Source organism: Talpa occidentalis, unplaced genomic scaffold (genome assembly GCF_014898055.3).
Source record: "Talpa occidentalis isolate TD23 unplaced genomic scaffold, MPIMG_talOcc4v2.1 talOcc4.15, whole genome shotgun sequence".
Lineage (NCBI taxonomy): Eukaryota > Metazoa > Chordata > Mammalia > Eulipotyphla > Talpidae > Talpa > Talpa occidentalis.
The window spans coordinates 53,958,188-53,972,429 of NW_023601543.1; the positions used below are offsets into that span (position 1 = coordinate 53,958,188).

Consider the following 14,242-nt stretch of genomic DNA (forward strand, 5'->3'; position numbering starts at 1 on the left):
ATGCACTAAATAATGTGGCATGAAAAGGTAGCTAAGATTATATAATGAGGAAAGGACAATCTCTTCAGTAAATAGCTTTGGGGAAAGTGGAGCACTATCTAATACCATACACAAAACTTAAAATCAATAAACGATTTGGGCTTTAAGACCTGAAACTTTAAAACTCCAGAAGAAAGCATAGCCACTAAGCTTCTCGATACAAGGCTCTTTTTTATATTAAATTATTTTTTGATGTGACGTTGGTATATAACACTTTATATGATTTAGAGTTATATCTTCACACCACCACCAAAGCACTAGTAATCCTCCATGATAGACCATTGAACCCCTCCCCAACCCTCCCCCTCTGGTAGCTTTAATTTTGCAATCAGATTTCTAGCATTTGTTTTGGTTTAGTTTTTGTCTATTCCTTTGCTTTGTTTCTTTATATCGATATATGAGTGAAATCATCCAGTGTTTGTTTCTTCTTCTGACTTAATTCACTTAACATAATCCCCTCAAGTTCCATCTATATTGTTGGAAATGGCAAGATTTCATCCTTTTGTAGAGCTGACCAGTATTTAGTTGTGAGTATACCACTTTTTACTTTTTATACACTTGTCTGTTATTGGTGCTGAATCTGCATATTACTTACTTTGGGTAGATGGTCATTTTAACAATGTTTATCTTCCAATCCATGAACAAGGATATCCATCTCTTTGTGTCTTCCTTCTCTCTTAAAAATATGTTTTTAGTTTTTGTTATATAGGCCTTTCACCTCCTTTGTTAAATTATAACTGGGCATTTAATTCTTTTGTCACAATTTTAAATGGACTGGTTTTTCTTTCTTTTCCAGTTCATAGCTTGCATATAGGTATGAAACAAATTTTTTGTGTATTGACATTGTGCCCAATGTTTTTTAAAATGAAGTCTTTAGGGTGTTTATATATGTTATTATGTTATCTGCCAATAGTGATGTTTTTGCTTCTTTTCCAATTTGGATTCCTTTTATATCTTTCTCTTGTCTACTTTTTCTATGTAGGATTTTCAATACTACGTTGAATAGTAGTGGTGAAAGTGGACAACTTTGTCTTTACCAGATCTTCAAGGAAAAGCTTTCAATTTTTTTCTATTGACTATGATGTTAGCTGTGGGGTTGACATATATGGCCTTTATTTTGTTGAAGTATGTTCTTTCTAACTCCATTTTATTGGTAGTTTTTATCATAAATGGAGGTTGGAATCTTGTAAAAATTCTTTCTTTGCTTCCATCAATATGGTTATGATTTTTATCTTTCCTTTTGTTGATGTGGTGAATTACACTGATTAATTTGCATAGGTTAAACCATCCTTGTATCCATGAAATAAATTGCACATGGTCATGATATGTGATCCTTTTAATGTATTATTTTATTTGGTTTGCTAAGATTTTGCTGAGGATTTTTGCATTTGTGTTTATCAGGGAAATTGGTTTGCGGCTTTCATTTTGTGTGTTGTCCTTGTCTGCTTTTGGTATTAGAGTGATGCTTTCCTCATAAAATGTATTTGGAAGCTTTCCCTCTTCAATTCTTTGGAAGAGTTTGAGGATAGGTATAGTTTGTCTTTGAATGTTTGATAGAACTCACTGGTGAGACCATCTTGTCCTAGGTTTTTGGTTTTTAGGGGAGTTTTGATTACTGTTTCAGTTTCCTTGCTTGTAATTGATCTTCTCAGGTTTTCTATTTCTTCCTAATTTGGTCTTGGAAGGTTGTACTTATAATATTTTGTCTATTTCTCCTACATTACCCAATTTATTGCCATAAAGATGTTCATAGTAATTTCTGATAATCTACTGCATTTCTAAGATGACTGTTGTCACTTCTCTTCATTTCTATTTATTAGAGTTTTATCTTTTTTTTCTTAGTGAGCTTAGCTAGAGGTTTGTCTGCATTTTTTTTTTTGCCTTTTCAAAGAAAAAACTATGATTTCACTGATCTTTGGTATCATCTTTTTGTATTTTTTTATTTCCATGCTAATTTTATTATCTCCTTTTTTTAGTGGCTTTTGGTTCATTTGTTCCTTTTTTCCCCACCTCCTTAAGGTATAAGGTTTGATTACTTGAAACCTTTCTTGTTTCTTAACATGAACCTGTATTGCTATTATGGCCTTCTTAGTACTGCTTTTTCTGCATCCCATGGGTTCTGATAGCTCATTGACATCAGTGTTGATGATGAGCTTTTGGATTTGACCCCAAAACCAAAGGCTAAAAGAGCAAAAATAAAGTGGTACTACATTAAACAAAAAACCTTCTGTACAGCAAAGGAAACCATCCAAAAATGAAAAGTTAACCTACTGAATGGGAGAAAACAAAAATCTATATCTGATAAGGAGGTATATTCATAATACAAGGAAATTATATATCTCAATAGCAAAAAAAAATTTGATTAAAAAATGGGCAGAAGATCTAAATAGACTTTGATCAGAAAAAGGCATACAGATTGCCAACATTTATATGTAAAGGTGCTCAATATCATCAGGGAAATGAAATTGTAAACCACAATGATAAATTACTTCACACCTGTTTGAATGGCTATTATCAAGAAGACTAGAAATAACAAGTGTTGGTGAGGATGTGTAGAAAAAGATAAGGGAACCCTGTGCACTGTTGGGGGGAATGTAAATTGGTCAGCCACTATGGAAACAGTATAGTTCCTCAAAATATTAAAAATAGAAGTGCCATATGCTCCAGCAATTCCATTTCTGCATATATATCTGAAGAAAACTAAAACTCTGTTGAAAAGATATACACACCCCCATGTTTATTGCTGCATGGAAATAACTTAAGTGTCCATTAAGTGTTTGAGTGGAGAAATAAGATATATATATATATATTTATATATACACATAAATACATACACAATAGAATATTACTCAGCCATAAAACAGAAGGAAATATTGCCATTTGTGAAAACATGGATGAACTTTAAGTACATAATACTAAGTGAAATAAATCAGACAAAGAAATACTGTGTGGGCCTCCCTGGTGGCACAAGGAGTTAAGACGCAACCTGTGAAGATATCTGCAGCCACTGCAGCACGAGTTTGATCCCCAGCCAGGGAGCTACTGACATGGCGCAGCAGACCTCTCCTGACTCACCTGCTGCTCCCCTCAGCAGTGTATTTCAGTCAATCTGTCTGTTCTGTTCCCCACTCTGTCTCTGGTGAATCCTCTCACCCCCCCACCCCACACACACACACTCTGGCATGTACCCCATTTCTTGTATGCATAAATAAATAAATCTTTAAAAAAGAGGAATACTGTATGATCTTACTTAAATGTGGAATCTTTTTTTAAAAATCAAAACAGAGCTCATGAATACAGAAAAACAATTAGTGGTTATCAGAGGTGGGGTTTAGGGCTTGGGTGAAATAGGAGGAGGCCAAAATGTATAAACTGAAATAGATAACTCATAGGGAAGTAATGTACAGCATTGAGACTATAGTTAATAATAATGTATTGTATGTTTGAAAATTGTTAAGAGGATATTTACTTCATCACAAGGGAAAAAATGTAACTTTGTGTGATCATGGGATATAACTAGATTTATTGTAGTGATCATTTTGCAATATATACAAATATTAAATCATTATGTTGTGTACCTGAAGCTAATAAAATGTGTGAATTATTATCTAATTTAAAAAATAAGTATCAAATACTTTATGAAGTATGAATGAATTTGCCTGTTGGCAAATAAGGGAAGAGAATAGGAAGCATTCTGAGCAAAGGTAAGTTTTGTGTGTCTCAGGAGGATTCCCTCCTGGTAAGCCCAGTAATTTAGAATTTACATCCTAAAGAAGCAATAGCACGGCTTACTGACAGGTCCTACAATTCCAAAACCATACTGGATAGTTTGATCTTTAGGAGTGATAATCATAGGGCTACCTGTACTGTTGTGATCATTTCACATAAGAAACGGAAACTTAGAGTTTCAGAGCCAGGCTGTCTGGCTGCAGAGCCCAGGCTCTTTCCAGTGTACCACACTACCTCCTAGTAATAGTAATGGGGCTAGAATTCCCAGGAACCCAACCCTTGTTTTCAATGCCAGGTTTCTGAAGTTTCAATAGCTCCAATAATTATGAATGATTGTTTTCTTGTGGACCTCAAAGGAGCTAAGGTCACAGTCTTTGTACTGATGTATTTATATATTTTTTCCATCTCTTTTCCTTTTTCTGCATTTTTGCTATCTATAGCAATAAACAATGCAATTCATGGAATTCAAATACTCATCAATGTGTGCTTATTCTTTTAATTAGTAGATTTTCTATTTTGAGGAATGACGCTATAATCTAGCCATCTACCCAAGGCAGAATTCTGGTAATCTCAGACTCTTTTTCTTTACCCCCTTTCTATAAAACCCATAACCAAATCCCATGATTTTATTTCCTTCATACTCTTGTCTTCTGACCCTCTCCAACCTTTCAACCACTTCCCTTGTTTAGATCAGTTTGCAACAGGTTGCTGCAGTTACCTCCCAAATGGTATCCATGTCTCTTACCCTCAAAAACCAGTCAATATTAAACCAGTTAATATCACTCTTCTATAGTTAATTCTGCACTGTCTTCCTACATAGTAAGTTCTCACTTGACACCATCAATAGGTTCTTGGAAACTGTAAATTTAAGTGAATGAAAAAGGGTCCTCAAATAACATCATTTCTTCAACATTGGCCAGGATTCCTTTTTTTTCATCAGTGTTATAATGAAACAACATTGAACAAAATGGTATTATTTGTCCAGGACCTGCTGTACTCTCAGTATGAGGTTCAAATTACTTAGTAACTATTTCTGAGACTCTTCGTGATCTGGCCTACTTTCTAATCTTGTCTCCTGTCACTACAAACATACTTAGCTCCAGCAATATGGAGCCTGGTATATCATGCTGAACCCCATACTTCTGTGCCTCACATTTATTGTTACCTCATTCTTCAACTTTCTTTTCCTCACCTTTAGTCTCACCAATCTACATTCCCCTTGAAACTTCCCTCTTCACTTTTTTTTTTCAAGATACTCTCCCTTGTTCTTGTAGTTGTAGCCCTTTTCTGTGCTCTTGTAGTACCCTTTTAGAATTCATTTATTTTGGCACTAGTCATTGTTAATATACATGCCTGTCTCCTCTGCCACCCAGACTGCTAGTAACCAAAGACAGAGACTTACTTTTGCTCTATTGGAATTGCCAAAGTCTAGCCTAGACTCTGGCACATGATAGGTTCTTAGCTTAATAAATGTTAGTGAAGTGAATAAATGTGGCTTAATGATAATGCTTTTATTTTCTAGGTACATGATTCAGTGGCCAGGCGGTCGCATCTTGCACCGCCATGAGCTAGACACTTTCCTTGCACAGGCAGTATCTACCCAGCTTTATGAACCTGATCAACTTCAAGAACTCAAGGTAATTTGATCCAACTTTATTTAAATTCTTTAATGAATTCATAGCATTATTTTAAGACTTCTTTTTCAGAGCTGGAGAGAAGAGTAATTCTGCAGGTAAATGTTTGATTTATTTTAGCCAAATATTTATGTCTATTAATAAAACAGGTACCTGCAACACTGCTCCTGTACTGATGGTTGAGAATGGATAGAAAAGATGGATATTGTGCAAGACAAATAAATCATGACCCATCGACCACAGTAAGGTTTCTGACTCTTGCTAGATAAACTACAGGGCACTTATCCTGGTGTCCCCTGTTTGTCTCTGAGTAAATGTCCACCTTTCCTTTTTAGTAATACTTATTGGGTATTAGAGAGAAGTCTAGAAAAGCATAAGGAAGGAAATAAATCCACATATAACTGAAAGTAATGGAACATAGTAGGTTAGAGGGCAGGCTTCGAAGCCAGGCTGCCTTGGGTTTGAATCCTGGCTTCTTTACCTTTTAGCTGTGTCATCTTAGGCTAGTTGCCTAAACTCTCTAGCTTCAGTTTCCTTACTTTTAGGGTTATGAGTATATTAATTTAATTATTTAAGCAAAACACCTAGAACATTGTCTCACATAATTCATGTGCACAGCAATTAATAAATATTAGCTATTAATGCACCTTTTCCTAACTGCAGTAGCCATTATCCTTTGAGGACCTAGATTAAGCTAAAAGGTCAAATCCAAAAAGACTTGAAAACTCTTAATTTTAATTTTGGTCTACTAAGAAAAAGACAAAACAGTTTAAGGCAAAGAATGTGGGGTTCCTTTTTACAATAAATATTGTATTACAATGAATATTGTATTATTTGTAAGCAGTTACTGACTCCAGAACACACATGGAAGGGAACCTATAAGTACTTCCCCTTTTCCTGTTAAAGCCATCTAACTCTCCAACTTGAGATAACCACTGTGAACATTTTGATGTTTTTTTTTTAATTTATTTATGTTTTATTTTAACATTTATCATTTTAAAAAAAATTTAAACAATATTTCCTTCCCCCACCCCCTCAGATTGAGTCCCCATAGAATTTCCTTCCCCAAGGCACCCATGCACAATCACCAGTCCCCTGTGCTCCTCCCTCCATCCCTCTGATCCCTCTCCCTCCTCCTCCGCTGTAGTATGTCTCTGGTTTATAATTGTCTGTTTTTGCTTTGTTGTGTTTTTTACTGTTATTATTTTTTTTACACTGATGTCTTATTGGTTTCCCCTATATTCCTGTTATAAGTGAAACCATCCAATATGTTTCTTTTTCCTTCTGGCTTATTTCACTGAGCATAATTCCTTCATGCTCCATCTACTTTGCTGCAAATGACATGAGTTTATCTTTTTTGATTGCTGAATAATATTCCATTGTGTATATATACCACATCTTCTTGATCCAGTCATCTATTTTGGGGCATTTGGGTTGTTTCCAGGTTTTACCTTTTGTAAATAGTGCTGCAATAAACATAGGGGTACAGGTGCTCTTTTGAATCACTGTTTTTGTGTCCTTTAGGTAGATCCCTAGTAGTGGATTTGCTGGGTCATATGGTAGCTCCATTTTTGGTAGACTGAGGAACCTCAGGACAGCGTTCCACAGTGCGGTTGGACCAGTTTGCACTCCCAGCAGCAATGTAGGAGAGTTCCTTTTTTACCACATCCTCGCCAACATTTGTTGTTGCTTGTTTTTTTTTGCTATGTGCCAGTCTTACTGGTGTAATATGGTATCTCAATGTGGTTTTGATTTGCATTTCCCTGATTATAAGGGATGTTGAACATTTTTTCGTATGCCTGTTGGACATTTGCATTTCCTCTTTGGAGAAATGTCTTTTGAGTTCTTCTTCACACTTCTTGATTGGATTATTTATTTTGTTTATGTTGAGCCCTGTGAGTTCTTTGTATATCTTTGTGACCAGTCCCTTATCAGTTGAATGGAGTGCAAAGATTTTTTCCCAATCAGTGGGGTATCTCTCTATTTTGGTTAATGTCTCTTTGGCTGTACAGAAGCTTTTTAGTTTGATGTAATCCCAGGTGTTTATCTTTGCCTTCACTATCATTGCTTTAAAGATGTTTCTGAGATGGAGCCTCCCCGTTGGCGCAGCGGTTGAACGCTGGGCTGTGAAACTGCCCGAAGCCTCTGCAGTGCCGGTTTGATCCCCGGCTACTCCCCGGCCACTGCAGGAGGGTCCCGCATGGCACGCAGACCTCTCCTGCCGCCCACTGCTCCCCTCCTCGGCAGTGTACTTCGGTCCTTCTGCCTGCTCTGCTCCCCGCTCTGGCTCTGGTGAATTCTCTCACCCTCCTGCGCTTCTGACTGTACCCAGTGCTTATATAAATAAATCTTTAAAAAAAAAAAAAAAAAAAAGATGTTTCTGAGATGTATGTCTTGTAGTGTTTTACCTGTATTTTCTTCTATATATTTTATGGTTTCAGGTCTTATGTCCAGTTATCATTTTTAGTTGATTTTTGTGCATGGTGAGAGGTAGTAGTCTAGTTTCATTTTTTTGCACGTGGAGGTCCACTTTTCCCAGCACCAAACTATCCATGTTCCATTGCATATTCTTTGCTCCTTTGTCAAAGATTAGTTGTTCATATAAGTGTGGCTCTGTTTCTGGGCTCTCTATTTGGTTCCATTGGTCTGTGTGTCTGTTTTTGTTCCAGTACCAAACTGTATTAATTATTATAGCTATGTAGTATAGCTTGAAGTTTGGAAGTATGGTACCTCCTTTCTCCTTTGTTTTCATCAGTAGGGCTTTGGCTATATAAATAATATATATTTATATTATATATTATTTGTGGTTTTTTGTGGTTCCATTTGAATTTCATTGGTATTTGTTCTATTTCTTTGAAGAATATCATTGAGATTTTTGTTGCAATAGCATTGAATCTGTATATTGCTTTTGGGAGGATGGCCATTTTAATAATGTTGATTCTTCCAATACATGAGCAGGGAATGTCATTCCATTTCTTTGCATCTTCTTAAATTTCTTTTTAACAGTGTTTTATGATTTTCTTTGTATAGATCTTTCACCTCTTTTGTTAGGTTTATTCCCAAGTATTTGATTTTTTTTTGTTTCAATTATAAAACGGATGGTTTTCTTGATTTCTTCTTCTTCTGATTGATTGTGTATAGGAAGGCTACTGATTTTTGCATGTTGATTTTGTATCCTGCTACTTTACTGAACTGGTTGATTGCTTTGAGTAGTTTTTCTGTGGAGTTTTTAGGGTTCTCTGTGTATATCATCATATTGTCTGCAAATAGTGATAGTTTTACTTCTTCTTTCCCTATTTGGATTCCTTGCATGTCTTTCTCTTGTCTTATTGCCCTGGCTAGGACCTCCAGTATTATATTGAAGAGCAATGGTGAGAGAGGACAACCTTGCCTTGTTCCTGATCTTAAAGGAAAGGCCTTCAGCTTTTTACCATTGAGAATTATGTTGACAGTGGGTTTGTTGTATATGGCTTTTATCATGTTGAGGTATGTTCCTTCTATCCGAAGAATTTCAAGGGCCTTCATCATAAATTGATGATGGACTTTGTCGAATGCTTTCTCAGCATCTATTGATATGATCATATGCTTTTTATTTTTCTTTTTGTTGATGTGTTGGATTACACTTATCGATTTTCGTGTGTTGAGCCATCCTTGTGCCCCTGGGATGAATCCCACTTGATCGTGGTATACTATTCCTTTGATGCATTGTTGGATTCTGTTGGCAAGGATTTTGTTGAGGATTTTTACATCAGTGTTCATTAGGGAGATTGGCCTGTAATTTTCTTTTTTTGTGCTGTCTTTGTTTGGCTTTGGTATTAGTGTAATGTTGGCTTCGTAGAACGTATTTGGTAGTATTCCTTCTTTTTCAATTTTTTGAAAGAGTTTGTGTAGGATAGGCACTAATTCACTGCTGAACGTTTGGTAGAATTCATTTGTGAAGCCGTCTGTGCCTGGGCTTTTGTTTTTGGCGAGTGCTTTGATTACGGCCTCAATTTTGCTGCTTGTAATTGGTCTGTTAAGTTGTTCTATTTCTTCTTTGTCCAGCTTTGGATGATTATATTGTTCTAGGAATTTGTCCATCTCTTCTAGGTTGTTGAATTTGATTGCATATAAGTGTTCATTGTAATCTCTGATTATTCTTTTGATTTCTACTGAGTCTGTTGTGATTTCTCCTCTTTTATTTATAATCCTATTTATATGTGTTTTCCTCCATTTTTTCTTTGTGAGCCTGGCTAGAGATTTGTCTATTTTGTTTATTTTTTCAAAGAACCAACTTTTGGTTTCATTGATCTTTTACATAGTTTTTTCAATTTCCATTTCGTTTATTTTTGCTTTGATTTTTATTATTTCCTTTCTTCTACTGGCTTTAGGGTTTTTTTCTTGTTCTTTTTCTAGCTCTTTGAGATGGAGATTAGGTTGTTTCTTTGAGTTCTTTCTTGTTTCTTGATGTGAGCCTGTATTGCTATATATTTTCTTATTATTACTGCTTTTGCTGCATTCTGGAAAGTGGTGGTGTCCTCCTTTTCGTCCAACTCAAAGTATTTTTTAATTTCTTCTTTGATCTCCTAATTAGTCCAGTGGTCTTCCAGTAGTGTGGATTTCAATCTCCATGAATTGGGAGGGTTCCTTGTTTTCTTTTCATGATTTATTTCTAGCTTGATGCCTTTATGATTGGAGAAGATAGTTGGAAGGATTTTGATCTTCATGTATCTGTTGATGTTTGTCTTGTGTCCCAGTATATGATCAGTTCTGGAGAATGATCTGTGTGCACTTGAGAAAAATGTGTACTTGGATTTTTTTGGGTACACTGTCCTATAGATGTCTGTTAAGTCCATGAGTTCTATGTCTTTATTTTGGGCTCTGGTGTCTTTGTGTATATTTTGTCTCATTGATCTGTCCATTGGTGAGAGTGGGTGGGGTGTTGAAGTCTCGCACTCTATATGTATTTTCAGAGCTGATAATAATTGTCTAATGTATTTTGGTGCCCCTTCATTTGGTGAGTGTATGTTGATGAGTGTTATATCTTCCTAATATATTGTCCCCTTGATCATAATGTAGTGTCTGTCTATGTCTCTTTTTACCTTTTTTAATTTGAAGTCTATTTCATCTGATATAAGTATGGCTGTTCCTGCCTTCTTTTTTGGTCCATTTGCTTGTAGAATTGTTTTTTACTTTCAGTCTATGTTTATCTTTTGTGGTTATATGTGTTTTCTGGAGACAGCAGAAGGTTAGATTTTGTTTTTTAAACCAGCCTGCTACTCTGTATCCTTTTGTTATGAGTTTAATCCTTTTTTTTAAAGATTTATTTATTTATTTATACAAGCACTGGGTACAGTCAGAAGCGTGGGAGGGTGAGAGAATTCACCAGAGCCAGAGCCGGGAGCAGAGCAGGCAGAAGGACCGAAGTACACTCCTGAGGGGAGCAGTGGGCGGCAGGAGAGGTCTGCACACCATGTGGGACCTTCCTCCAGTGGTCAGGGAGCAGCCGGGAATCGAACTGGCGCCGTGGAGGCTTCGGGCAGCTTCGCAACCCAGCGCTCAACCACTGCGCCACCGGGGATGCCCGAATTTAATCCTTTTACATTTACAGTTAATATTGATATGTTGGCATCTATGTTTGCCATTTTGTTTGTCTTTTTTTGTGATTTTATTCCTTGCTTTATTCTGTTCTTCTTGTCATTCCTCTGTTAGTTTTGGCTTTAGGACTTCTTGTAGAATTTTTTGGAGTGGGGGTTTAGTTGTAATGAATTTCTAGAGTTTCTGTTTGTCTGAAAAGGTCCATATTTTTTCTTCATAGAAGAAGGAGAGCTTTGCAGGGTAAAGTATTCTTGGTTGGCATTTGCTGTCTTGAAGTTTGCTGAATATGTCACTTCATTCTCTTCTTGCTCGTAATGTTTCTTGGGAAAAGTCTGAAGTTAACCTGATAGGTTTTCCCTTATAAGTTATCTGTTTCTTCCCCCTTGCCAATTTCATTATGTTTTCCTTGTCTTGGACTCTTGCAAGCTTTACTATTAGGTGTCTTGCTGTAGTTTTCTTTTCAATGTGGTAATTGGGTGTTCTTCTCTCTTCTTGTATGTCTATATTTGTCTCCCTTTTCATGCTTGGGAAGTTTTCTTCAATTTTCTCCTTGAATAATTTCTCAATTCCCTTTTCTCTCTACTCACCTTCTGGAATGCCTGTAACTCTTACATTTCCTCTCTTCATGGAGTCTGATAATTGTCTAAGAGTATTCTCATACTGCTTCCTTTGCACTTCTCTCTCCTATTCTCTTTTGGCTCTTTTTATTTCTGTATCTTCAATTGTACTGATCTGTTCTTCCATTTCATCTATTCTGTTTTCATTGCTTTTCCCAGATTTCTTTATTTCCTCTATTAATCTTTTAATCTCCTGTGTTTCTTTTCTTTCCTTTCTTAAGGTCTCAATTTCATTCTTCAGTTAAGTGATTATTTGTCTCAAATCGTTTTTTTCCTTTTCATTTTCTTTCTGCTTTTTAATCATGATGATCATTAATTCTCTATCTGATAGGTCAAGAAGTTCTTCCATGTCATTGTTGAGTTCTGGTGACTTTATTTTTTTGTGTGTGAAATGTCCTCCTGCGGGCTTGCTTGGTTATTTATATTTTTTCTTCTCCCTGTTGTTTGCTTTCTAATTAGTTCTATGTGTTCGGATGTTGTGCCACTGGTGTTGGCGGGCATCTCTTTGGAGTCCTCCTTTAGGGGTGTCTGAAACTGTTTACTAGACTAAGACCAACACTGGTAGGCCAAAACTCCACCAGGGAGTTGATGCTGTGTTGCTTGGCACTGTCCCTTACAGTTCCCTCCCTCTGTATTTACTCAGTTCCAACAGGGAATCAGCTAGTTGGTGATTTTGTTCTGGTCACAAGGCGGTGCCAGAGACCCATAGTTGCTGACCTGTGTTTTTTCCCAGTGGTTCTCTGAGAAATGAAGGGGGGTGCGAAGGGGAGCACATCAACACAGGGGCTCTTATTCAAGCTGGGTTATGTGTCTGCCCCGTGCTTACCCTGTTCACCTGGTGTTGTGCCCACAGCTGTATAGATTCCATGCCCTGAATTCTGCACTCTAGGTCTCAGTTCCAGGGCTATCAGATCCAAAACGCTGGCTGACACCCTGTGCAGTGCCCGCTGCTATGGCGTGTCCCACGCCCTGGATCCTGCACCTGGCTCTCAGTTCCAGAATGGGGTCTAACTCCATACCTTATTTCCCTCCTTACCCCCACTTGTGTGGCCCTCCCTCTCTCAGAGCCTGAGGGTGTTTTTGGGATCCCTGGTTTCCAACTATCAGGATGTTGGTGATTTTTCCAGTCACTAGGTGGCGCCAGAGATCTTTCCTAGTATCCTTCCAGAACTGTTTTTTCCCAGTGGGTCTGGGGAACAGAGTGGGAGTGGTGTGGAGCGCCTCAACAGCGTAGAGGTTCTGTGTCTGTCCTGTGCCTCACCGTCATGGGGATCCCACGCCCCAAATTTCGTGCCCTGGGTCTCAGTTCCCAAAGCCCTCAGAATTAGGATGCGGGCTGTAGCCCAGTTCAGTGTCCGCAGAAATGGCGCCTTTTTCACCCTGCTCCCATGTTGGTGCGCCTGGTTTCTGATTACTCAGTGAGGGACGTTTACTTCGATGAGGGCTCCCACGTGTCTCCCAGCAAGCCTAGGTTGCAGGCACGGGGACCTAGGCAGTCGCTATCCGTGATCCATGTATGCTTTTCGAGCGAGCCTCTTTTCTGCACAAGCTTACTGGCTGGCCTTGGGCTATTTGTAGGTCTCCCTGGAGTCCTTGTTTTCCTCTGATGGACCCCTGAGCCATTTGCTCACCTCCACAGTGATTCCTGCAGGGTTCTCCACAGTTGCAGTTCACAGGGTGCAGTGTCTGAAATAGTTTGTTTCTACTTAGTGTCCCACTTGATATGTAGTTTGTTCTTGTTGGTTGTTTTTGTTTTTTGTTTTGTTTTGTTTTTGTCCTCCTTTATATTGGTCAGAGAGTGCTGACTTTGTGGGTGCAGGAGGGTAGCAGGATTCTGAGCTTTCCTCTCTTCTCATTCTCTTTTATGGCAACTTTCTTCTACGGGCAGTTTGTCAGAGTCACCCATTTATCTTCCGTGTCCCAGTTCTCACAGGGACCTGCCGCTTTTCCTCCCTGTTAACTTTTTTTTTTTTAATGGGAGGACTTAATTGTAGTGTTTCCCTGCTGCCATGTTGGTCTCCATTTCAGTCCATTTTGATGTTTTTTCCCCCAGTCTCTTGTCATGCGTTTCTTACACAGTTGAAATGCGTATTTATATGTTGTATTTTTTTCCTTAACGTAGCACATATATTTTCTGTCTTAAATTTTTTTACTGAATAACACTTTTTCATATAGATGTATTGTTTAATTTTTACAGTGTTGGCCATTTAGTTTCATGTTTTCCCCCTATTATGAGTAATGTTGTAATTAACATTTTTATGCACAGAGCTTTATTTTCAGCCCTACCTCCTCAGAATAGATTCTTTTTTTTTTTTTTTTTTTTTTTTTTTAAAGATTTATTTATTTATTATTTATACAGATTGATTGATTGATTGATTGATTAATTGATACAAGCACTGGGTACAGTCAGAAGCGCGGGAGGGTGAGAGAGAATTCACCAGAGCCAGAGCGGGGAGCAGAGCAGGCAGAAGGACTGAAGTACACTGCTGAGGGGAGCAGCGGGCGGCAGGAGACTTCTGCGCGCCATGTGGGACCCTCCTCCGGTGTCCGGGGAGCAGCCGGGGATCGAACTGGCGCTGCAGAGGCTGCAGGAAGCTTCGCAACCCAACGCTCAACCGCTGCGCCACCGGGGAGGCCCTCAGAATA

At 37.9% G+C, this 14,242-nt stretch overlaps 1 protein-coding gene across 4 annotated transcripts in view; it reads left to right on the plus strand.

Annotated features, from left to right (window-relative positions):
• FAM120C (family with sequence similarity 120C) overlaps positions 1 to 14,242 on the plus strand; it is a 139,773-nt gene that overhangs the window by 79,151 nt on the left and 46,380 nt on the right. For 3 of the 4 annotated variants that reach the window (XM_054695706.1, XM_037512349.2, XM_037512350.2), the window contains exon 11: positions 5,291 to 5,405. In XM_054695706.1, the coding sequence (XP_054551681.1) occupies positions 5,291 to 5,405 (115 nt within the window). Of the gene's footprint in view, positions 1 to 5,290; positions 5,406 to 5,551; positions 5,631 to 14,242 lie in introns of those variants that run through there. The other variant, XM_037512351.1, reaches the window with a different exon arrangement.